At 33.3% G+C, this 27,309-nt stretch overlaps 2 protein-coding genes across 2 annotated transcripts in view; one reads left to right on the top strand and one right to left on the bottom strand.

The window, feature by feature from the left end:
• The window catches only part of LOC134846061 (CCR4-NOT transcription complex subunit 2-like), a 421,605-nt gene that overhangs the window by 287,305 nt on the left and 106,991 nt on the right, over nt 1-27,309 (top strand). The window lies entirely within an intron of this gene.
• The window catches only part of LOC134846743 (uncharacterized), a 38,544-nt gene continuing 23,365 nt past the window's right edge, over nt 12,131-27,309 (bottom strand). Inside the window, exon 3 of the mRNA XM_063864132.1 lies at nt 12,131-12,313. Within this exon, the coding sequence (XP_063720202.1) occupies nt 12,131-12,313 (183 nt within the window). The remainder of the gene's footprint in view (nt 12,314-27,309) is intronic.

The following is a 27,309-nucleotide window of genomic DNA, read 5'->3' as shown; positions in this document are numbered from 1 at the left end:
TACTTTTGAGCAATGACAAACTTAATATTTTGACTATTAAATAAGAAATTTGCCTACTTGAAAAGTTAGATTCCTTATTTTGGGTGCAATTGGTAAAACTATCGAGGCTGATATTTGGATTAATCGGTTTTTTGAATTCTCGTTGCCAAAAACGTTTATGCCGGTAAGTTGCCTACGCTTACAAAAGTTTCGAGAGAAGACAAACTCTGCAACAGAAAAAAAACTATTTCAGAAGAAAATATGCGACATTGATAAATCATGTTTTCTTGAATGGTTAAACCCATGCTGACAAAGAATTGATTGAATGGTTCAACAACAGTTAAACGAGAAAAACGACATCTGGGGTTGTCGCATAAGAAAAAACTGAGAATTGTATATGAATTCGATCGTTTTCTTCTAATTATTCTGATTACTTTGATCAAAAAAGTTTTTGAGTTTGTTAAAACAAAACGTTTTTTTTTCTTGTTTTAATTTGTCTTCCTAGGTTTTGTCTCGCTTCCCTGAGACATTGATAAATCATGTGTTCTTGAATGGTTCAGTCCATGCTGATAAAAAACTGTTTGAATGGTTTAACAACAGTTAAACGAGAAAAACGACCTCTGGGGTTGTCGCATAAGAAAATACTGAGAATTGTGAATGCATTCGATTGTTTTCCTCTAACTGTTTTTAATGTTTTGATCAAAATAAATTTTTGAATTTCTGAAAACAAAGCGTCTTTGTTGCTGTTTATATCTTTTACTACGTTTTGTCTCGCTTGCTTGAATTAATTTTTTCAGTATTTTTTAACGTTCACACAGTCGTAATAATTTCAATTCGTTTTCAAGTGTTCTGTTCGATTAGAAGAATAGAGACAACTTGATCATTTTATGTTTCCGCTAAAAAAATAGATAAATTTTTGCTGAGTGTGCTTTGAAAATTTACAATTTGCCAAAATTTTTATTTTTAATAGTCATTTTGAAAACTTATGAAAGATATTTGAGCAAAAACAGAAAATTTTCCAACTGATCAGATAGTTTTAAGAATAACGTATCCGGTAAAATTTATGGCCCTTTTCCAAATTGCATTTTATTGCAAAACTTAGAAAATGGGATAAGTATGAAAACTCTTGATGCTCAAGGATTTTCAATCTTCACTGCAAAGCGACCTGAACCGTTATATGTCATGCATTCACTCGGTTTGCCTCTCTGACAAAAGATTCAAAACCTTATGAGTTCATTATATTCAAATAATTTACACATATTTAAGATGATCATCATTCGAGAAAGGTATCTAAAATCACAAAACATAACTCAATATTGATCCTTTATTTTTAAACGTAACAAGTTGGGACCATCTTGGGTATTTAACCATGTTTCAGTTTTGCTTATAATGATGGCGGAGTTACAACCAAGTCGTTAACATAAATGTTAAGTGAACTAGCTTTAATGAGAAGCAGATAAAATAAAAGTAGATTTTTGTTTGAAATGTGATCCATTTTTGGATCCATTTTCGATCGGATTCATATTAAAGGAAATTTGATATGAAGAGATCAGTTTCCAACAATTTCAAAAGCAGCTTGAGTTGCATGAACATTGGCTATCACAAGGTCATTTGAAATGTCATAAGCTAGATTTTTTATTTGTTTTTTCTATAGCATGAATTTTCTTTTTGGTCACAAAACGCTTCCTTCGATTTATGGTTTTTTTTGCAGCGGTTTTGATGTTTTAGGAGTTTCACTTGTCTCGGCCGATGATCAATAATAAACAGTAGTGTTGGTTTCCGTCATAAATTTTTTCCGACATTCCTCGTTAAATTATGTAAGGAAATATTTAAGCTTCATAAATTTATTCATTTAAACAGGGTTTTCTGAAAAACAATTTGAATTGAGGCGTATACATTTTGTGTGTAGACAGATACGACACAATTTTTTGCTTCTGCTTTTACATTGAGGTCTTTACGGGCTAGGCCATCTTCGACTATGATGGGAAAATGTCCTGAATTTCTGAAGTTCTTCAGCCGTCCTTTCCTTCTCCACTATATATCTCAAACTGCAAGAAATATGAATTTAACAATTACTATCAATAGGGACACTTATTAATTCAGAGAGTGAAAAATGGCTATATTTCCAACAAAATGGCTATATTTCCAACAAAATGGCTATATTTCTAACAAAATGGCTATATTTCGTGGCATTTCCAACATTTTTCTTTTCCGCTTGACCTAATTCGTTTTCTAGAATTAATAGTTTCCGTTGTTCAAGCTCGATTATTTTAAGTAGTTTTTGGAAAAGAAGACTATGCGCCTCTTCTTCAATCCCTGTTTCGACTGATTCCTTGATATGATTTGTTTGTGGTACAACATCTCTGAAACTATTTCATAAGTTTGTCACAACAATTAGGCAAATGATTTTAAGGGGTAGGGATGTTAGTTTGATCCCGACTGTAGGACCTTGCTAACCAGCTCCGACAGAGACTATTGATGCTGTGGCGATGTTTACTCCTACTAGGTGTGAGAGGTAGTAGCTACCATGCACAAGCAGATACCAGCTGACCAGGGCCACCCAACACACTACCCAGTAGCAGAAACTCACTATCAGAATCACGACTTGCAGAACTAAACAGGTAACAACAGAGACAAAAGACACATCAAACTCACACGTAAGAGACGACAAAAAAAGATGACCGATTTAAAAGAAAGAAAAATTTTCGGCCGTTTTATACCTAGAATCTTAAGTGGTTCTTAAAAAATCTTTTTTTTTTGAATTTAGCCGTTTCGTAATCTTGCATTACTTCATTTTCGATTTTTGAGCTTTTTTTTGAGAAAACAGACAATATTCGCTGACGCTTCGTCAAATTTACAAAAATAAAGGAAACGTTCGACAGCCGGTTCCCTGTATGGGGCTAAACTTCATATGACACTATTAATGTTTATGATTTAACCAAACTTGCTTTATGGAAACCATATGTGTTTGAGATGAGTAAATTATCGGTATTAAAAGGTCATTTTGTAATAGTCTTAAGTGCGAACAAAGTTTTATGGTTAAAATCGAAGTTGTGTGAGGAGGATAAGAAAACGAGAGCGAGGAAATAAATAGTTCAGGTTTGCAGCTCATACTGAGATTGTTTCTCTCGGTTCGTCTGTGAGTGTCGTCGAGGTCCTGGTTGTAATGAGTGTACGTCACTATCTCACTCAGATTCGGCACCAGAGTGTCCGTGCGAACAGACGAAGGAGCGGCACTCAAAGCACAAGAACAACGACCACATTCAGGACAAGGCAAGAGCTTCTAGTTATTTTTATAACTTAATTTCAAAGACAAGAGTTCTTATGCTAAAATAAATAAAAAGTGGGTGATAAGAACGAACCCTGGAGAACTCCACGGTGAACTTTTATATGGGGATGTCTGTTCGCGAAAGCAAGTGGTGGCTTGACGCCCATTTAAATAGTTGCTGAACCAGAGCCAGCCCATTAGGGCTCATGCGAGCGGTGTCATGAAAGATTTCCACGAGTGTGCGATAACACACCATATCAAAAGTCTCTGAAAGGTCTAGAGTAGCAAGGAGAGCGTGTAGGGGGGAATGTGGCAAAATTATTTTTATAAGAGATGACTCAGCTATCGTTGAGCATTGACGAAAGGGCGGATCTAGGATATTTTCTCGAATAAGGTTGGGGTAGGGTTGGAAGTTTTTTGCCGACTGTTTTTTTAGATCAACCAAAAAGATTTTCTGAGCTCTGCTCAATCAAAAATACAATTTGAATTGCTTTAAAGAACAGACCCAAAATGGTGTTTTAGGACACTGTGTCAACAGTTTCGACCAAAAAAATTGCATTCTTATTTTAAAAAGTCCATTAGTTGTCGTTGCCCTGAAGTGTTTCATACTGAGTTGATTGTCTCGTGGACTGACGATCTGCACTGCTAAAAGATTAGAAAGACGAAATTCGATTACTGGCTCACAAATTGATCGAAATTGCTAGTCGGTCAGACAATTTTTGAGTGATAGAAAAGGAAATCGGAGAACGTTCATTTATTGGTCATTTGTTTCTGGCTTATCATTCATATCTATTTATGTCGACAATAAAGACCCATTTGAATTATTTATTGAGAGTCTAGCTTCTTGATCACATCCTAGAGATTTCACAAAAAGTATCATTAAGACTTCCTGACTCCAGGGTCAAATTTTTGCAAGCAATTTTTTTGCATATTATTTTATTTATTATCGACTCCTGATATCTACTCCTGATATCAGGTTTATATTTTACTCCGTAATATAAAAAATGGCATTTAGTTATATTTTACTCCATAATATAAAAAATGGCATTTGAGATTCAAAAAATTAAGATTTTCGATGAAATGGTTGCCATTCACTGTTATTGAACCAAGAAATGACGTCATTCAGGCGTGGTTCTAGGACTTTTTTGAGAGGAGGAAGTGAATTTAAAACAATTTGTATGAAATTGCTTGACCTGTTTTCTAGATCGACCAAAATATTGATTTTCCAAGCTCTCTCAAAACAAAAGAACCCCAATTTAAAAGATGCACCACCCTAAATCCGCTACATAATTACCTTGAGAAGCTGTCCCTGTGACGTGGCTCAGTGAGCATGTGACCATACTTGCCCTTAACAGAATTGGGTTTCAAGGTCATCTCGCTTTCATCATAATACAACGAGGGTCTCATTCTACGAGAGGCAGATGATGACGTCATTGTGTTTATTGGATTCAAGACTACAATGAATGAAGTATTGCGAAATGTGAAGATAAAAATCAAAGCAAGTATTTGATCTGCTTTCTGTGACTCTTGTAGCACCAAAAAATGTTGCAAAAATATAGAACGGTTAGAGATCTACTGGTTATTGCCCGCTGCCATTGATAGTGCTGAGACGTTGATAAAGAGATTCGACATGTAATTTTTGAAAATTCTCTGAATGAAACGAGTGCGTCGAAGCCCAGAATTGTAAGACCCGGAGCGGATTTAGGATTGCGCCGAAAGGGATTGTCAAGCAATTTTCGAATGTGTTGACTCTTTGATTGTTTGAATCAAATTGATTTTCAGCCAAAACTCTGTAAACACCCTATTTTGGCAAACGTTTTGAAATATAACGCGTTTTAGATCTGTGCTTTGCCTCAAATTAGTTCATATTGGCGTCAAGGATCGATGCCTTTTGAAAAGTTTTAGGATGTAAAATGGAGCTAAGGCAGCCGGGTTCTTGGAGTGGTCGAATTATATATTGACGATATGGTTCAAAGCTTGCCATTTCTGGAATCTGTGGTTCAATGATGTCTGCCGTCGACTTTCTTCGACCAGGCTCAAATCTTTGTGACATTGATAAATCGACTCTATCGTCTTTATCATAAAACCATTATCAATTTATCAACCCTTATCAACTTTAGACGATTTTTTAAAAAATGTTCATATGTACGCATGCGTGAAAAAAAATGTTTTGTTGAGTTTGCGTGCAAAAAATTCAAATTTTTTTATGATAACAATTTCTTAGATGAATTTTATTTGTCATCATCTGAGTATAGAACAGAGCAATTTTTCAGGAGGAGCCTCATTTGAGAGAAAATATCCCCCTTCATCGTTGCCTTCACTAATACTGGGTTTCAGAAATTAAACGGACATTTAAAAAAAACGGTATCTTTTACAAAAAAAGATATTAAATTTTATGGTCCTGCTTACCAGAATTGTGTTTTTAGCCACGACGCAATTTTTTTTATGCAATACATCAAATTATCACTACGTTAAATCTGAACGTTATGTAGTAGATGAGCAGCAGCTATGTATTGCATCGAAAAATTATGTTAACGATTCGAGTCACACAGAGTCGGCAAATGAACAATTTTTGTGAGACATTATAATCTGTTGGTATAATTTGGTATGAAACACTTCAGTTGAAAAATTTTTCCCATTATCACATCGAAAAAATTCAAAAAATAATTCACGGTTTTTTAGAAAAATTTGTTTAGACTTTTAAATTTTGATCTACTTTTCCAGCCAGTAAAGTGTTTGAGTAACGTTTGTTGTTAAAAATTGATCATTTAGGCCCTAAAAAAACATGTTTGTTATGGAAAAATTAGTTTTGAAAACTTCATAAAGCGCTTGCTTTGCAATTATAACTTTTGTTAGAAAAAAAATGAAAATTGTTACGCAAAAAAAAACTTTTTTTTTGTTTATTATTCAATTTTTAAGAACAAAATTAGTGTCAATAATGTTCAATTTGGCCACTTTCTACGCTTTTGATTATTTTCTCATAAAAAAACATTAATATTAAGAAAAAAATTGCATAGTAACCGGCTATTTTTGTTTTAAATCGTTTTGATGGATTTTTCAAGGAAAAATTTTGCTTTATTGTTTTAAAAATTGAACTACTGGTTCAAATACTGCAGTATGGTTTCAAATTTTGCACTTGTGCTTCAAAGATTGCTCTAGTTTCTTAATTGAGGTCCGGAAACACACTGTACCAATGTGTTTTTACTCTTAAAAGCTGCATCTAGCTTCTAGTGCAATATTTCCAAGACTTTAACATAAGTTTTTAGCGTCTTAGCAAAAACAGTAGTTTGCAGCAAAAAGATATCGTTTTTAAATATTTTTTAATTCTCAACAAGATTTTCAGAATATCGAAAGCCACGTATTTTGAAAACATCAAAAAATCCAAAAAGTTAATAGTTACTCAGAGTATGTAAACAGTTTTTTCATGTTTTTTTTTTCAAATTTGTGTTTTTTTTTGTTCTTAGTGTGATAAAAGGATTGGCGAAAAAACCTGAAATTTAGCCATATGCGACAGTTACAGTACATTACAGTACGGGCGACGAGTTTTTGTCCAAAAAGGATTTAAGACAAACAGAAATTCAAAAAAATCAGTTTTTTCAGAATTTTTTTTTAAATTTTTAAATTCTTATTCTAAAAACGGCGCTAACTGCTCTGTGTTTGGAAAAAAAATTCTTAAAAAAAAATGATTTTCTGAATTTCTGTTTTGTCTTAAATCGTTTTTCGACAAAAACTCGTCGCCCGATGTGTTTAATGTACTGTAACGGTACATTAAACAAAACAAGAAATTTTTTTACTAAAGCAAATTAAAGTTATATGGCTTATGTTTCTTAAAGAAGCCTGCTCACTTGCTTTACTCGCTCAAAGTTGGACTAAAACTCAAACATTCCATATAAGTTTTTCTCGAAAATGGGACACAATTTTGAAAATTTTAAAAAGTAATTCAAATCAAGATTGACAGGGCTTTTACATAACACGCCTCTCCACACATTCAGATAATTATTTTCAGTAAATAATTTTTGATGGAAAACGAAAAGAGCCAATTCGCTAACTTAAGAAGCTCGAAATAAGACCGTAAATCAATTATTTTGAATGGGTTTTTCTATACTCTGAGTTATTTTTTCAAAATTTTTTGATGTCAATCAGATCACAATTGAAAGGCTTCAAAAACTTGTCATTGGACTCAATTCGATGACTTTTTATGGTACATAAGTTTGTGAGAACAAACAAAAAAATTAAAACACATTCGATCACGAAGTTCCTCCCATTTTCAATGGTCGGAACAATTATAATCTTGTTTTCAAGTTTGATAGTTGCTTGGGGAGATTTTTAAAAAAGCAAAAAAGGTAAATAGCATGGGTAAACATAAAGATCCCATCTTTTATCTCACCAGTTTGGCATTTTTGCGACTAGCTCCATTAAAAAAAGAAAATTAATTTCAGTTTTCGTATTCAACTTTCGGAAAAATTGGCACCTTCAATTCATTCCTAATTACGATTTGGAGTTTACGCAAATAGATAAAAGAAGTTACGATAATTGAAATAACAAGTAAATTAAAAAAGTTCTTAGCTTGAGTTTTTCAAATGCGTTAGAGTATCGTCTCAGTGTTTTACTCAGATCTAAATCCACTAAAAAAGCAAGTAGAAAACAGTCGAACTAAAAAAAAAATTCAGCAAAGCGATGCTTCTCGGCTAATTTCAATCAAAAAAGCCATTAGCTTACATCATCTCATTTTCCGAATGATTTCTGAAGAAAACAAAACTGCTGTTGATGATATGCGGTACCAGAAATCTGACAGAATTAGCACTGGTTTTCACGATTAAAATGTGAGAACTGAAATGCAAATTTTGATACTTTGGTAGGAAAAAAACTGAAAACGCTATATAACACAATTGTTATTTGTTTGAAAAAAAAAACACTGTTTGAAATGAACAATGATCCATCCAATCACAGCTGAAATTGCACGAAACGTTTAAAACAAAGAAAAAAAATTTGATCAAGATTTATTGAAACGTTACTTTTTTGGGGGTTTCAGAGCAATCCAATAAAAAAAATTGGAAAAGAAGTAATGAATGCAAATAACAGAAAAAAATGGCTTGTTTTTTTAAAAGTCTTACAGACAAAATATTTGTCCTCGAAGCTCTTTAAGATTGAGGATCTTTTTGTCGAGTTAACCCAATTTCAGAAAACTGGATCAAAATTTAAGTTTTTCATTCCGCTGGGAAGTCAGCACATTAAAATCGAAACTAGAAGTCGATCGCGTTTTTTGTGACCTTTACAATTTTGCTGTTGGATAGTGGAGTATGTCTTCCTTTTAGCATAGGATTTAAGCTCAAAAAATCAAAGTCAACCCGAGATAAATCAAAATTGAGTGTGAATAATTTTGAGAAATTCAAAACTTCCAAAAACAATATTTCCATTCTTTTAAAATTAGGAGAACTTTGCAAGTTTGTTGCTTTTCTTGGTGCGTTTCAGGCAAACCTGTACTTTTTTGTTTGAGCACACAGAGTTTGCTTGAGCACATGGATTGTTTGGAGTTGTCACAATGCGCCATTGCGTGAAACTACATTTTGTTTTCAAGTTTTTTTCTGAAGAAGTCTTGTATTATTTTGTTTTTATCCACACTAAATCAGTTACCTGGTTAGCAATTTTAGCAATTCAGACACAAATTAAGTTTTGGTGTGAGTGCAGTATTGTTTTTTTTTAAATTAAGAATTTCAAAAATAAACAATCACCAAGACCAAAATAAGAGTCTTTACAACGTTCATTACACTGTAAAAAAAATAACAAACCGTCCATAGACAAAATCAGCTTGTAATTAAGACGTAAACTAAAAATTAGTAAACACTGATGTACCGGCAACTAAAAAACGAGCAGACTAGATCAGTAAACTGAAAATGAATTATCGTGATCAGTAAACCGAAAACTGTAAAAAAAAATTGTGTTCAGTTAACGAAAATATATTTTTCAAAGTAACAACGTTTTCAAACTAAGAACGTTTTTTATTAGTTGACCCCTCAACTTGACAAGAATAATGAGGAACATTGTTGTAAATTAATTTATACAGCTAAGGAAAAAGAATTTTGCAGTCATTTAGCGTGAAAACTCTTTCAATTTAATTCATTCATGCAATTGTTACGTAATTGTTACGCAATTGTTTCATGATTCGAATTACTGATATGATAATTTACTGATACGTCTCGGCATACTGCACTCACACCAAAATTTAATTTGTGTCTGAATTGCTAAAATTGCTAACCAGGTAACTGATTTAGTGTGGATAAAAACAAAATAATACAAGACTTCTTCAGAAAAAAACTTGAAAACAAAATGTAGTTTCACGCAATGCCTCATTGTGACAACTCAAAACAATCCAGGTGCTCAAGCAAACTCTGTATGCTCAAGCAAAAAAAGTACAGATTTGCGTGAAACGCACCAAGAAAAGCAACAAACTTGCAAAGTTCTCCTAATTTAAAAAAAAATGAAATACTGTTTTCAAATACTTTTCTAGTTTATTCTTACTTGGTTGCGACTGCTTGGGGGTGAAACGCAAAATAAAACATTTTTGTCTCTATATAGGCTACATTCATCGGTTAGCACTTCATGTTTCCAATTCGTCTGAGCCAAATCAAGTTCAGCTACATTGTTTTTTAAACTCGAAAGATTCTTCGTGATCACATACAACTTCAAATCTCCTGAAGATTCAGTGAAAGTCTTGATATTGAATGGAATTTTAGACGACCATATTGGCCATTTCAAACAGTTTGGACAGTTTTTAGGGTCACCTCTATTCAGTACCCCAGCTTTTCCCAATGTCACCCACATTCCATCTTTGTTTTGACGCGTAAACAGACCATGAAACTACCTTCATGCTCAGTTTTGTCAATATCTTTTACTATAAAATAAAACTGTCTGCTATTGAAAGTTCGAATTTCTATTTTATCGTCTAACGATTCGATCTCTGTTTCGAAACTATCAGCTTCAAAAGTAGTTTTCCTCATCATTTTAGGCTTTGGCCAAACTTCTTGGTCATTGCTACCAATTGTGTACGTGTAGCCTAGTTGGGTCTCAATGTTGAAACCGTCTTTGCCCCCGTCACAACTTGCCTAAACTCGTTTAAGAAAAGGGTAGAGAAGGGTGTTCATGTCCAAAATCTGATCTTGTGTTTGATGCAGCGACGGTCCTGTTTCATCTGATGTTCCTTCTAAAAAAACGTCAATTCAAGAAATCAGACTCATAAACCTACCTTCAGTACTCATAAAACTTGACAGTTTAATGCAAATCTAGAATGATCACAATGACTCTCGTGCGCTCAATTAAGTCCGACTAGACACCTATACCCAATTTTCGAGCGTTTGCGGCATAGAATTTCACAATGAACACCATTGATTTCGATATAACGGTCAAAAATGTGTTTACTTTGAAATCCAGAAAAGTACACATTCAATACTGCTACTTTCAATTATGCCAAAGAATCTAGCGTCACATTCAGTCTACTGGCAATACAATTACCTATAAGTTAGACCTGAAGTTTCCATGAGCATGTCCAAGTACCACTTTCTGGCCAAAAATTAACAACTCTACTGCATTTGAAACTCTTCAGAAGACATGCAAAGAGACACCCCATCCAATTTTCAACAAATTTGGTATAATTTCATTGGTCGAATCTCGGAGGCAAATGGAGCATGACAAAATCCCAGATTGTACTTTGACTGCTGGAGTTGTTCTTAAGGTGTTCTAACCGGAAAAACGAGAGCCAAAATGCTGTTGAAAGTTGGAATGGGTCTTTTTTTTAAAAAAATATGAACGCCACACACACATAATTTCAAAACTCATCGAAAAGTTCCATGCTTGATAGCAAAATGCCAAAATATTTCATTCAAAAAGGGTGCCAGGCAAAAATTGTCTCGTTATTAAAAACCACTTTATGTGAAACTTGTTAAAAGCGTGCAGCAGCAGTGTCACATGATGATTCTAGATCAAATTCTTCTCCAAAGCTTAAATTGCAAAGCAACAAATTTTTCTAGTTAAACTATTTCTACAACTTTTTTTAAATTAAGCTAGACCTGTTTTGAAAACGGAAAGATGGTCAATTTTTACCAGCCCCTTTTTTGGCCCAACGAGTCAATTCATTTCAAATTTGCCTTATTTTACCTAATTTCGGGCTTTTAAATTTCAAAAATTTTGCAAAACACGACAGATTTTGTCCTACTCGAGACTAGACCTTCGGATCGGTGGATCGTGTAACTAATGACTGTACCGCTCGGCTAAATGCGCTTTGAAAATACAATTATTTCTTTTTGAAAATTTTGTATCGGTTTGACTGTTCTACGGTTGTTTGATCAGAACATAACCCAAATATAGAACAATCAAACAAAAGCAAAAAAAACAAAGCATCAAATATCACAAGATCAAAAGAAAAAGTTTTCAGAGCGATTTCGGGTAATTTTATCTGGGACACAAAAGTCTGGTACAATTTTTTTAACTTCGGACAGTTTGGTGAAGGATACAAATGTCTATACACCAAATTAAACACTTTGAGCACTGAAAGATACCGTTTTCCTACCAATGAACATCCTTAAACTTTACTAACTTGTACTTATCAATAATGTTTTCTTCTGGAAATTTTGAAAGTGTTTGTTGAAGATATCGCCTTATAATTTTATATTCTCCGTTGTAATTTTAGAATTAAATTCGATCTGTTAGTACATGTGCATCCCTGCGCAAGCACCCCATTTTAAACTACTGATTTAACAAAACTTTGTTTTTCATTTGAATGAACACTTAATTGAAACAGCTTTTGCATAATAATAGGCACTCATTTTTATCGCTAAACTCACAATTAGGTAAAAATACCCAACACTTGTGTAAAATAACGAAAAATAATCATGTATGACATGGACTATCTTTGTCCACTTGTATGTGTTCAGTGTGGCCCCACTTCTTCTGCCACACCCAGAAGACCCTGTCCACGTTGGAGTGGTGGAGGAAGAATATGGGATCAAAACTGGCGAACTCATTCAGCCCCATGTCCCCATGTGCACCCTCTGCCTCCTCAATTACTAGCCGCTAATAAGCAATGAAAGGAAGTGTACAAACACTATGTTCTCTTCTCAATAAATGCTCAAAACGCCATTTGCATCCAAAAACTTGGCTGCAGTGCACAAAAGTTACGCAAAACCAAATTGAGCTCAAAAACAACAAAACTGTTTGTATCAGGGCGATCGCTTGAATGTTCTAACAGCGTTTTAAGGTCTATGTGGTAGTGTTGGCTTTGAATCAAATTGATGAAATTTTCAAAACAAAGAATGAAAAGATTTTTTTATGAGATTTTTTGGAAGTCATCCCCCACGCACTATATAAAGTCGCATGTTTCAATGCAATTAGGCCTGATTTGTATAAATAACAAGCTTCTATTCAAATTAGAACAATCTTAAGTCGTATGAAATTTACGCTTACGCGTTAATAGTATGGAAAAATTGCGCGGTAATTGTCAAAATTGGCAATCTGAGTTAGAACCGATGTGGTTAACCCATAGAGTAATTTCGGATAGGGTACACCGTCTGCTCGTCACGCTATCTTATTTTCGGCCGGATAGATTCGTGCAACTTCTTAGTCTAATACCGATCCTAATCTTACTCTTATACTTTCTAGTCTCAGGATGTTTAACTAGTCTCTGCTAGGCTCAATAGATCTAGGGTATACTGGTTTGTTGCGGCTGCTGAAGTTCTCTTGGAGAGGCAACTAATTTCTAAGTTAAATTCAAATCTCTCTGCTGCTGAAATTACAAGTAATTTCAGCACTTACAAATAAGTGGGTTGTTAGTTAGATGGATTATGATTGGTTAATATTAAATACTTTACAGTGGTAAAATATCCAATTTATCCAATCATAAAATATAGTTTAGATCAGGTTCCACCCATCCGGGTTTTACAAAGTTTTTAGAATTATCTTTCTGCAATTCAAAGGATGGACGATGAACGTTGGTATTTGGCGAACATCATATTCTTGTCCGATTTCTCTTGTTAAAGAAGTTCCAGGACGCTGGAGTTAGGGACATCAATCGTTGTGTCGTCTTGTGACAACGACTGTGTTCCCCAATGAAATCAATCTGAATTCAAAATGGTTGGCTATGACGGGTTTTTCTGTATTATGTAGAGAACTTGTTTTGTGTTCAACCTCGTCTGGGAATGGCGTGGAGATCGTGTGTGAAAGGGATGCCTCGTAACTCGGATCTGTACGTATACTTGAACATCGAGGTGGTCATTGGTCTAGTTCAATGAAGTCCTTTTCTGCGAAGTCAAGTCGCACTCTAAATCCTTTGAGTTGTGATTGTGGACGGCATATCGGTTGTGGTTAGCCATTCTTGTTCGAGTGTGATGGAGTCACTTTGTCTTTGGATGTTCGTCTTTGTTGTTGTGTGTCAATCTATTTAATGCAAGGTATGATTTACATTTTATAAAATTTTATTAGTTCGGTTTTTTAATCATGAATTTAGTTAGTTGTTTTCACAAAAACTTTTTTGTTTTAGTTCGGTTATTTTGAAGAGTTACTCACCCTTGAGTACTTCTTATTAAAAATAGAAGTGTGGTCACAAAGCGTGGATGTAGCGCGGTGGGTTAGGCCGGCTATAGAGCATGCTCAGGACGTCCTCTCTGGTGGGTTAGGCCAGGAGTGGGAGTATGATTTCGTGCGGTTTCTTTGAGAGGTCCTGTTATGTGATAACGTTTTATGTTGGGTTTATGTTGGTCTTTCTTATGTTTCTTTGGTTGTGTCCTTTTTTTAAAAATCAAATTGTTTTTGGTATGGGTTTGTCTTGCGTCTTTTTTGTGTTTTATGATTTCTTTCTTAGACTTTATAATAGTCTTCAAAAGAATAAATTATCCAGTTTTAAACTGGGTTAATCCGGTTTGGGTACCGTTGGTTTTCTTTTCTTAGTCATGCTGTTATTTTATGATTTGTGGTGTTTAGTAAGCTGCGTTGGTTAGTTTGGTTTAGTATATAATTCCTTTCCAACCGGGTTAAAGGAAAGTTTGAACCGAAACTTGTTATCGTGTATTAGAGTTGTTGAGGGTGAAAACTTGAAACTTAAAATCATTATTTAAACAATTCTTCGTGGGCGAGCTGTGCGAGTTTGGATAGAATTCTTGTGCGAGTGAATGAAAATATCAAAAGGTTAGTAATGCATTTTCATTTTATCAATTTATTACATAGAATTTCAAATTTACTGCTTTTTGTTGGGGGAAATTTAAAGTTATAAATTTTCATCGTAATTAAATTTACTGCTTTATGGGGAAACAATTTATAAACTAATTTACTACATTTGGTATGAATTTTATTATTTTGTCTTGTGCAAAATATTATTGAAGTTTTAGAGGAATTTTAACAAGTTTTTTTTTTATTTTTCTTTTCTGTTTTTTGCAGATGATCGTGGTATGAAGACTAGAAATGTAAAAGAAACATGAGTAAAGAATGGTTAGTACTAATTTAAATTTATTAGTTAAGAATATTTTTAAATTATACTTACCTGTTAATCGTCTGGGAAAAAGCCGTGGGGGAAGATGTCGTGTATCATGTCCGATGTTGCTAGTAATTTTGCTAGTATGCGAATGATGTTTTTAGTTTGAAGCAGTGGCCAAAGCAATTGAAGTGCTTTTATGGTTTTTAGTTCTTCGGTGCCTACTGCATACTCATAAGGTGTGTTTTGAATGAGGTTATATATTTTGTGATTATATTTAGTATTGTGAACAAATTCTAATAATGGGATTTCTATAGGCTGGATAAATTCATGTGGGATAAGGAAGGGTCTGGATTCTTCGGCGTTCGTGATGGGACAAAATGTCATATACATTTGTGTTACTGGGTCATAATTGCGGAGAATGCCGTGGAGGTTAGTATCCTTGATGCAATAGGTGAAATTAAGAAAAAATGATGAAGTGTACTTCGAGTTAAGAAACTGAAAACGATGGTGTGGTTGTCTTGATGGAGTATGTAAATCAAAATGATTTTGTATGAAGCGATAGTATGTATATGTATGAGTCTGTTTAGTGCGTAACATAATGTCGTGTGAACAGTGCAAATCGCGTTCATGTGGTGCAAGGAAGTGAAAGGTTAGTGAAAATAACTGAAATTTGTCTTTAAAACTTTCGTAAGCTTGAATATCATTTAGTGCTTCAGAAATGATGTGATCATATTTTCTATCAAAAATATTAAGTGTGAATACATATGACGTTTTGATGAAAAATTTTTCTGTTGGTTGTGGGTTAGCGAAGCGGTCGTCATCTAGAAATTGGTCTTGACTAGTTCGGATGATATTATGGTCGTAATATTATATTGTAAATTCGTTAGCACGAGGTGCAGTGAATGTTTTTAGTAATTTTTTATATCCTATATAAGTAAATTGTCTAGGTGTTAGTGTTGCGGTGAGTCTATATAGCATATCTTTTTTCTTTTCTATATCGTCATGAGTACTAGATAGTGGCAGGAAAAGGGGATTAGTAAAATGGTAATATGCTGTCCAGTGAAGTGTGGGCATTAAAACATGTTCATCTACAAAACTACGTGTGTCGTTAGTGTCCTTAGGTGTGTTTAATGTATATTGTGGGAATGAGGGTAAGGTGATTGCTAGAAAATCTTTCGTGTTTGTGTGTTGTGGATGATTAATATATTCGCAGGCTGTTCCGGGTTTGGTCGGGAATGGGTGATTCGGGAATTTTCTTTTAAAAGTGCGATAAGCTCGGTGAGTTCTATTCGATGTTTCGGTGGATGTGGATGATTGTGCTTATGATGCAGTGTAAGCTGAGGAGGGTGTAGGAGTAGGTGGGTTTGAGGATTCTGTTGTGGATGAAATTTGATGTATGGTGAGGGTGTTAGGGTGTATTAACTGTTGCTGTAGGGTGATAAAATTATCGAGTTCCTGGGAAGTTTGGGGGGTATCTGGAGAATTATTAGATGATCGGTCGGAATGAAATGGAGAGTAGGTTGGGGTTACTTGCGAAGCATAAGAAGGAGAGGGAACGGATGGGAGTGAATTATTTAGTGGGATTGGTTGAAAAGGGGGTTTTGAAAAAACTGAGGAGTTGGTTTGAAAATTATTGGATGGAGATGGTTCGGAGTCTGCAAATTCGTCAGGGGTTTCTATAATAGAGTTATTAAGTTGTGAGATGGAGTATAAAACTGAAATATCTGAGTTAGTATCCGAATTCGTGCTTGATGATATAATAAAAGTTGGGAAATCGGGTGGTGGGAAAGCAAAAAGTGGGATTATTGGGATTGGAGTGTGGAGGTTGGTTGGGTGGGAATTTGAGCGGTGTGGGGATCCAAGTTGTCGGCTCATCGTGGACTAAAAAAATGATTATTTTGAGACTGAAAAGCGGTGATATGAGGTTGTTCTATAATTTGTTCATATGTATTATCATCTTGTGAATGATGTGTCATTATATGTTGTATGGGACTTTGTGATATATTTGGTCAAAAATTTGGGTTATGTGTTATTGCTAGGTTTCGGAAATTACGTGGGACTAAGGATAATGGATGGTTATGTGGTAGGGGTGGCAACTGTGGTGCGGTAGGTGTTACTTCTATGTTATTATGTTCTTCGTCGTACGTGTTCTGTCTTGTCGCTATTTTTGTATTATATTCTTTTATTTGTGCTGCGTCTAGAAGAATTTTGTTTATTGATGAAGAAAAAATTCCAAAAAACCTTGCAAATAGTATGCTTGCTACACTTGCTTGTCTATTTACTTGTGTGTGTATAGCGCATGTGTTATAGATTCCTTTTAAAAGTGAAAAAAGTTAAACATTGCGTTAAACGATAAAGTTAAACATTGCGTATAAGACAGTTAATTTTTCTAAGATGTAATAGGGCCATCCTAGAAAATCGAGAATTTCATTTTTTAGAGTAACAAAGCTAAAAAATATTTATAGGTGAAATATCTTGTGGTCTGTATTTTTCACCGTTTAGATATATATAGTCTTTAATGTCTTTAAAATATCCGCTATAATCTTGTGTATAAATATCTGCAAATCCTGCGGTTTCGGCAAGTTTTCGTAAATTTTGATCAATTGATTGTCTTTGTATAGTGTCCATTTGTGTTAATAATTCTTGGAACTGTTGTGTTCTAATGTGGTGTTGGATATCTGATTTTGAATATATTCCATTTGATTGTAAATCAATATTTGGATTACGAGCAATAGCTCTGATGCTTTCGGGTGAAGATTTTTTGAGTGATTGCATTAACGTAGGGTATGGAGTAAGAAGATAATATTTATCTTCATCAGGGTTCAATTGCACTACATTGTGGCTATTTTCTGATCCACATGGGACTGCGGTATCCCAAAAATATGTTCGTCGTGAAAGTGTGTCAACAAAATGTACTTTATTCTTATAAAAAATAGGGATTCTTTTATAGCAGCATTTATCTTCAAAAACATATAGTGATGATACTTTTTTGGTACAAGTATAAAACCATAAAATGTTTCCTTCGTAGTCTAGAAAATTTGATCTATTTCCTGATAATAAATATCCTGCGTAGGGTATTTTTAATACTGCTAGTGCGAGTGATTGTAGGATTTGTGTTCTTTCTAATTCGCATAGTTGGTGAAGTGTTTTCAATTCGGAGAGTGACATTTCTTGAAAAATTCGACTAATCGTGTAGTCTAATTTCATATCTAAGTGGATATCATAGTGGATATTACCAAAATAAGTATTATTCATGAGTGATAGTTCTTGTAAACGTGTACTTCTAGTGTCATGTGGCTTTAGTTTTCCACCAGGTTGACCATTGCTTTTTTGAAAGTTAACTGGTATATATGATGTTCCTTCGTTTAGAGGGTGACCTGTGGCATAAGGGTCAAATTTTATTTTTCCAGTGGTCATGTCGAAACCTTTTTCGTATTCGACTAGTATTTCAGAATATTGTGTTTTGTAAAGTGGGTTCCTGTATTTGCATGCGATTTCTGTTTCTTGATATATTTGGAAACGTGTTAATTTATTTTCTATATTATTGATATTTCGGAAATCAGTACTTTGTTTTCGTGATGGATGGACTTGTTCATATGGAATTGATTGTATAAAATATTTTTCGTGAAATTTTATCATTCGAGCGTGTATTTTTGCTACTTGAAATGTTGTGCATGTATCTTCGGGAAACCAAACAATTGTTGCTTGTGTCCGTGTTGTAGGATCACAATAATCTTGATCGTTTTTACAAGGTAATCTAATTCCTTGATAGATCATTGTGTTGTCGGATAAATCTCGTGTGAGTTGTATTTTTCGAGTTGTATTTTCCAATCGAAAAACATTATTTCTTGATATCCTTTATTTTTTGTGTCTGCTTTGCAGTTTGATGGATTATTTATACCAATGTGTGGTATCCAGTGCTTATCGTGTATGTCATAAGTTAATCTTCCGTGTGCGCCGTTGTATTGGTATTTTTCATCTAGTTTTATATGTCCTTGATATCTTTGAAGTTCTGCTTGATGTACAGAATCGGCAAAGACTTTAAAATATACTAGTTTTCTGTCGGTGTTTTTATTTCTTGTGATATTTAGTTTGAGTAGCTCGTTTTTACAATCATCGGGATTTAGATGTAAAAGTCGTTCTATATTACTTTGGTAGAATAATTCGTGGTCAAGTCGGTTTTTATTTCCGTTTGAAACTTGTGAACAATGTACTTTCTTTTCGGAAAATGTTGCTGTAAATTTATATCCTGCGACTGTAGTTGCTCGGCCTTTTGAATACAGTGTCGCTATTACATTTGTAGTTTCTATAGCTTGTGGTTCTGTTTCGCATTGTGATACTTGATTTATTGCATATTTGTGTAGTGTTTTTTGTTCATTTTCTTCACAATCGTAGTGTGTTACTAATAAGTCTTGGGGTCCTGTGCGGGGAGAAGGATTTGTGTTTTGATCGGAAAATATTGGAAAAAAGATTTGTTGAAATATCAATATTTTTAGAATATACATGTGTATGATAATCCAGAGTATGGGTTATAAAATGTGATGTAACCAATTGTCTTTTTGGTATATCTATCGCACTTATATATTACTTCAGTTGTTATAAATGGTGGTGGTAGCGATTGAGCTGTTATATTGGGTGGGTTTAATGGGTAAGGATGTTGAACAATGTTGTTAAGTTTAATCGTGATTTCGAATTTTAATTGCAGACTATTTTGTTGGAGTATTTGGATGTTATGGTCACGAATGTCTTCGTGGATGTCTTATCTATATTGTAGTCTATGGAGTGCCCAATTGTGGAGTCGGTTACTTTCTGTATGTTGTCCAAATAATGGTGGGGGTGCTGTGAACGTGTTCCAATCTAATCTTAAAGGGATATTTGTTGATGATTGTTCTCGATATCTAGCGTCGAGGTTATTTGGAAAATTTAGGGGGTAAGGCGTCGGTGAAATCTGGCCTATTGATGGTGTTGATGGTAGTAATAATGTTTCTGGTAGTGATGATGATGTTGTTGTATCCGTAGAAATATCTATTGGGTCATTTATTAAGTTTGGTTCACCTTGTGTGAATGAGTGTGCTGTCCAATATGGTAGTCGTGATGTTTGATTGGGGGGTTAAAGGGATTGTCACGTAATTGTTCAGATGTTGGTGTTGAACATAAGTAATCTCAGGGTATACTTGAGGTGCTACGTTGTGAAAGAAGTGTAGGGGTTTCTGGTAATGTGCTATTTGGGTTTTCTGGAGTAATTTGTGATGGGGATTGGGGTATATCAAAATGAACTCGGGGGGTTTGAAAATTTCCATTTCGTCGTGGATGTATAATTTGTCTATTTATTTCAACTGTATTTTGGTTTTGACTAATGTTTCTTGATCTACTTAATTCTTGTGGTAATGTTGGGTACAAGTTATATGTTGGTTCACTTAGGGGTGCTTGTCGTTGAACTGGTTCTAATGGTATGGATAAGCGAGCGTGTCGCTCTTCAAAAGTGTATGGGTTATCTTGGAAAGAAATTCGTGTGGATGTCTGGGGGTTTTGGGTAGTTGTAGGTATTGTCGGGTTTTCTTGGGATGATGTCGGTGAAGACTGATTGTGTGATTGTTGATTAGCAATTTTTAAAAGTATTCTGATTGATTTTTCCTAGTGAAAAAATTTATGTTTATTGTAGTATTCTTCAAGGAAAAGAATTCAAAGGATTGTTGCTAAGGCGAATGTGATTTTTGACTTTTTTATACATTTGCACATTGTCAATATTAGGGATGATAAAAATGTTATAAAAATTACAAATAGTAAAAAAATATCTGTTCTACTAAAAATTAATCGTATCATTTAAATGAACTTTGGGTTATCGTACCTGTGAATTTGGTCAATGATTTGGGAAAGTTGGAGATATATTTCAAATAAGGAGGAGAAAATTTCAAAAATGTTGCAAAAAATGATTAAAATTATTATAAAAGCTTCAAAGGTATCAAAGAGAAATATGAATAAAAGTTTAAGTATTGTGAAAAAGTTTATGAAAATGTTGAAAATTGTATTTTTAAAGATATTGACTGATCGAGAGAAGAGCATTTAAGAAATGATTTCTTGGTCGATTATTTTTTGTTGTTTGGGGCGATTTTCAAGTGTGGTCGAGTTATTTATTGATTTTTTGACAAGTGGGTTGAGTTTTGTGAAAAGTTGTTGGGGGCTAATTTTATGGTGTTCGGGAGATCCTCTTTGCTTTATTTTTATTTTTCAGGTGATCTGAGGTATTTTTGAGATTTTTGTACTTTAGGCTAAATTAATACTGTCGTATTTTTACTTTAGGCTAATTTATCATTTTTGGTTGGGGGGGTTTTGAGGTCTGAGTTGGGAAAATATTGTTGATCTTTGCGTTATTAGATAGGGGAGGGTTGTAATATTATGGTGGTGTTTATTTTAGTTGTCAAGTTTTAGCGAGTTGCTTATTTTTGACCTGGAGGTTGTAAAGTTATAGTTATAGATATGCCTGGAGTTTAATATCTTTCAGCTAATAGGTTGGTGTTAGAGATATTGAAGGTGACGGATTTAAGTGAATCCTATTGGCTGAATCTGAACTAGAATTTTTGTATGTTTGTCAGCATGTTATTTTGAAAAATGAAAGTTCAGAATGATCCAGAGGTGCAAAGATTATTTATTTTGAAATTAAAGTTGTTTTTGAAATTCAACTTTCTTTAAAATTTTAGATTGTGGGATGAATGTTTTGTAGTTTTTACGTAGTTGATTTCTAAGTCGTGATGACTCTCTATGTTCTGATTTCTCGACCTGTTCTTGTGGTAAATTTTTTTCTATCATTTTCCTATTTTTCCTTTCTTTTTGAGGTATTTTTTGATCTAGCTTTTTTGTATTGTTTTGAGTTGTAGTTGGTTTTTTATTTTGTTTTCCATGGTGAGTGTCGTTTTGTTCATTTATTTCTTTTTCCGTATGTGGGTGATTTTGAATAACTTTTAAACCTGTGAAAGAATACAATTGAGTTAATTCGCGTAGTGCGTAGTCTTTTGGGTAGTAAGGCAATATATTGTTCCGATGTTGAACAATTTCTTTTTGGTTTGAATCGGTGATTTTATATGTTACTTCAGTGGGTTTGGCAATTATTTGGTATGGTCCTTTTCGAAGGGGTTGTAATTTTTTAGAAATTCCTTTTTGTGTATTAAAATTAGGTATTAAGATAAATGTTCCAATTTTCAGCGTAAATTTCAGGTGTAAAGCGTGAATTAATTTGTTCGTTAACATTTTGCCTTTAAAACAATTTTTTTGTTACTCTTTGGTAGATTTCATTGTGTTTTTTATCTCTATTTAAAATCCATTCGGTGTGTGTGCCGGAGGCTAATTTACGGATTTGTGGGTGATACAAATGATCTTCATCATGCGTGTGTAAAGGTAGGTTATAACAAACTGAGTCTTTATTTGGTTGGCAATAACCTTGTGCATTTTTATGAGAGTTTGCTGTAAACATAATTGGTTTACGTGGCTTTTGATTAAAAACCATTTCGTATGGTGACATTCCTAAAGTTGCCTTAATTTGTGAATTATAGGCTAAGGGAAATAATTTTACATCTGCTGACCATTCTGTGTATCTTGTATCATTTCCATTTATGATACATCTAAGGTATTCTTGTAGTGAACGGTTCATACCTTCGACTAAACCGTTTGTCCAAGGTGCATGAGATGTACGTGGTTTATGTTTTATGTTATATAAGTGACATATTGTGATAATTTCATTATTTCTGAATTCTGTACCGTTATCTGTAACTAAGATTTCGGGTAATCCGAATTTTGCTATCCAGTGTTCATAAAGTGTTGTGTGAGCATAATAAGCATTACAATGTGGTACTGGGTTGAGTGCTACATAATGTGTAAATGCATCAACAATTACCATAATGTAGGAGTTTCCTTCAGAGGATGGTGAAATTGGTCCTTTTGTATCGAATGAAATACGATGGTTAAAATATAAACTTTGTCCTTTAAAATCTTGTTTTTGTGCTATTTGTTTTTGATTTGGATAAGGTTTATTTAGCTGACATACTATACAATCATTGCATAATACTTTTATCCAAATTGGTGCATTTGGGAAATAAAAATTTTGTGTAAAGTTTGAATATGTTTTCTCTGATCCAGAGTGTCCTTTAGTATTTTGTGTATGTGAAATGTTAAAAGCTATTAGTATCATACTTAAAGGGAGACAGGGAACTGTAGAATCATTTAATTGATATTCTAGAAGGTCTGTGTTTTCATTAATTGTTGTATTATTAAATTTTCGGAAATATCGGAGGAGTGTTTTATTTCCTAAAATTGTGGTATCTGCTTTTACGGGCTTAGTTTTGTATTTGTGCCATGATTTTAGTTGTCTAATTACTGGGTCAAGATTTTGATATTGTTTCAAGAGTTCAATTGTAATTTTATCTGTTGGAGGGAGAAAAATATTTCCAATTTCTAATTTTGATAGGGGAATTGTGTCAAGTGGGTCATGGAGGTCAAAAACTTGATTTATTGTGTATTTTGAATCATTTGTTTGTGGTCCTGATAAATTTATTTTATCAGTTAAATTTTCTTTTTCAATTAATGGAAAAAAAAATCTTTTTTATACGAGTGTTGTTTTATTTGTTTTTGTTGGGTGTTATTTTTTATCCATTGTGAATATGGGATTGGTTTAAAAGTTGATGTTCCAAGTAGATCAACTTCATAGTGATTATTTTGACAATCTAAATAAAGTGGGAAATATTCTGTGAGTGTATAAGTTATAGCTGTACATTCTCGCATTAGAGTTGACAGTCGTAGCTCTGCTTGTGTGAATAATCGGGAATTTGCTGATATAAGGTTCATTTTATTTGTACCACTATGTGACTGTAGTAATGCTGCGCCGATGCCAAAATTTAAAGCATCGCAGCTTGCATAGAATGGTTGATTTGGATCTGGAATTGTGTTTGAAATTTGTTCAGTTAAAAGTTTTTTAATTTCTTCAAATCGTGTTTGATGTTCAGTGGTCCATTCAAAATTATTTTGTTGTCTGAGGATATTATAGAACGGTCTTAAATATAATTGCATTTTATAAACGTACTTGCTTAAGAAATTTAACATTCCAAGGAATTCTTGGATTTTCTTTTTGTTTGTTGGTGGTTGAAGTTTTTGAATAGCATCAATGCGTGATTTTAATGGAGTGATTGTGTTTCTTTCTATATTATGTCCTAAAAATTTAACTCGTGTTAAAAAGAAGTGTGATTTATTGGGGGCGGCCTTCAGATTTTCGTTCTGAAGTATTTTATGATATTGCTCTAAAACTGTAAACATTTCTTCTTTTGTCTGTGATTGCATAAAAACATCATCCAAATAGGTGATTGCGTTTTTCTTGAGTATTAGTGGTCTAAAAATTTTACTCATAAAAGCTGAAAATGCTGCTGGTCCTATGGAAATTCCATAGAATAGGCGGTTAAATTCATATTGTTGATTTCCAATAACAAATTGTGTTAAACGTCGTGATTGTTCATCTAGTGGCATTTGATTGTATGCACTATTCATATCTGCGGTTGTAAAGTATTTTCCGTTTATTTTTGTTAAGATAACTTGTATTGGTTCAATAGGCCAATTGCATTTCGATTCGTCAATGAATGAATTGAGGTATCTAGCGTCTAAAACTATTTTTAATGATTCTCCTTTTGCTAGAATGATAACAGGGTTAATAAATGTGTTACCTTTTGGTTGTTCTTCTTTATTTACCGGTGAGATAATTTTGTATTGTTCTAAAATATCAAGTAATCTATTTACTTTGTCGTGTAAATGAATTGGTACTTTACTAGCTCTTTGTTTTTTGAAAACTGCGTCAGGTTTTAACGGGAGATGTAGTGATGAATTGATTTTCCCAACGTCAAAATTTGATGTTGCGTAGACTGTTGAATATTTTAACAGTTGTTTTGCTAGTTTGTCAAATGTCAAAATTAAACATCGTTAAAAATATGGTGTTTTTGTGAAATAATCTGTGTTTCTCTTTTCATTGCTTATTATATTATTTATGGATAATTCTTCGTCAAGAATTGTGGATTGGCAAATATCTAATAATTGGAGTATATTATTTACGCGGTAGGCTACTTCATATATGGGTGAGATTGTAGCGTTTGTTTTGCAATATCCTAAAAGTCCTAAGGGTAATGTTACTTGGTACGGTGTATTGTTATACACGTGTAACGAAATGATGTCGGAATTCGTGTTTTTCAAATATTTTATAGATGAGATCGTGATTTTGAAAAACTTGTGAATAGGTTTAAATTCAAAGTCTGACATAAAAAGTTGTTGTTTATTTTGACTTTTATCATACTGGTGAACTTGTTTTATTGAAAAGTTATATATATTTCCTGATAATGGTTTCAGGTGTTTCCATTGTTGGTTATAAATTGAATAAAATTTTGAGAAGAATGGTGGTGGTTGTTTGTTTAATCTTTGAAAAAATGTTAGAGCTGTATTTTTGTTTTTGTGTATTTATCTTTGATTAGTATTTTACTATTTAAGATGTTGATTGTTGGTATATATTTTGATATAAATGGTATGCCAATAATATTGTGCTTAATATCAGTAATATGAAATATTTGTTTAAATGGTTTGTTTAGAATTTTATTTTGCTCCATTGTTCTTGTGGGGAGAAGGAATAATTGGATTTTTCCGTAATTTACTAATGTTGATCCTTGTGCTGTTGCTAGTTTACTAGAGGTTGCAAGAGGCGTTAATTTTGGATGTAATAGTTTGATTTCATTCCATGTGGGAATATTAATTATGTTTGATTCTGCTCCTGAATCAATTAAAAAATCAATTTCAAGATCTGGTGGTTGAAATTCTTTGTTTCTTGGACTTTCTAAGAGAAATGATATTGTCCAAATTTTTTCTCTGGGTTGCTCTTTTTGTATATTTTGATAAATATGATTTGTGTTTGGACATTTAGTTTTGTCTTTATCATTGGGTTTAATTACCGTGTTAATTTCGTTTACTTCTTGTGTAGTTTGTGTAGTATCGATGGGTTCAAGATAATAATTGTGAAAGAGTTCCAATTGATTTTCATATATATGTGATGTAAAAGGTTGTTCATATATGATAGGTTCATAGTCGTTTCCGACTGTTATCATATTTACGGAGATAGTATTTTCTGTATCACTTTCTGTATCTGATGATCAACAGTTTATTTGATTTAGTTGTAGTTCGTTACTTCCTGTGTCATCAATACCTGGGGGGTCTGATGTTGTTTCTTCATTTGACTGTACTTGATTAATATGTCTTTGATGTTTTGGTGTACTACTTCTGCATCGATGTTTAGAATTATTATAATGATTATTATTCCTATGTGGTGACTGGGAATAATTTCTATATTGATTATTATAACTTAGATTTCGATTTTGTGAATTGTTCCGTGATCTGTTTTGATAATTGTCATTTGATCTGTGATAGTTTGATCTATTATACGAATTATTTCTTGATCGATTGTTCGGGTAATTCTGATTTCGATTGTTCGAATAACTTCTATTTCTATTATGTGAATAGTTTCTATTCCTGTTGTATGATGAGTTTCGTGATTGATTATTCGAATAGTGTTTATTTCTTGGATTGGATTGGGAACTGGATCTAGAAACAAATTGTGTTGCATTGGAATTTGATCTCGAATAGTTATTTCGACTATTTGGTCGATTATAATTGTTTTGTGAAGAATTTTGTGTATTTCTTCGTTCTGGTGATCTTCCTCTATAACTTGAGTTATATGGTGATTGATTCCTTGTGTAATTGGTGTTGTTCGGAAGTGGTTTTCCTGAACTCTTATTACTATATATATTTTTGTTTGGTAGATTTTGATCTTTTTTCATATATTGATAGAACGATTTATTTGGTTCTTTATGCTTTTGAGGTTTATTCTGATTATCTTGTTGTTTTTGTCTACATTCGGAAATACTGTGTCCGTATCGTCGGCAATAATTACACCAATTTTTGAAGGATGATTTGCCTTTAAAATTTGGATGTTTTTCATAGATATTTAGTATTTCAGTGATTTTTTCAATTAGGTCTGTATCTGATTCCTGTATGTTATTTATTTGTGTAGTGTTTGTTTCAATTCGATTAACATACTGTAGTTTTAGATTTTCTGTTTCTTCAAGTTTCATTGAGACTTCCGCTTGCTCTAGTTTATCTACTAGTTTTCGAAAATCTAAATCTGGCTCTCGAATTGAGGAAGGATGAGATGCTCTCTTTTTTATTGCTATTTTCCTTAATTGAGGTGTTAAGGTCATCATTAAAATTTCTGTCATTTTTGTGTTTTTATAGTCATGTGTATTAAATGAATATGCTTTTCAAACAAGTGTTTCGATGCGTACTGCTAATTGTTTGGTGGTTTCATTTGGTAATCTGCGAATTTCATTACATAAAGTTTTGGTGTTGTTTATTTCTTTCGGAGTCAAACACTTTTGAAAATTCTTGTGTAAAACTTTTCCAGTCTGATTTTATTTCTATAGGTAATACTGAAAACCATTTTTGAGCTGCGCCATCTAAGAATGTTTGTATCAATGCTGTGCGTCTATGTATCCAATTTTGATGTAGTGGCGTATTAATTGGTTCAGGTCCTATA

Source organism: Symsagittifera roscoffensis, chromosome 5, assembly GCF_963678635.1.
Source record: "Symsagittifera roscoffensis chromosome 5, txSymRosc1.1, whole genome shotgun sequence".
In the NCBI taxonomy this organism is placed as follows: Eukaryota; Metazoa; Xenacoelomorpha; order Acoela; family Convolutidae; genus Symsagittifera; species Symsagittifera roscoffensis.
Note: the sequence above shows the minus strand (reverse complement) of the source record. Positions and strands in the feature narration are given on the sequence as shown.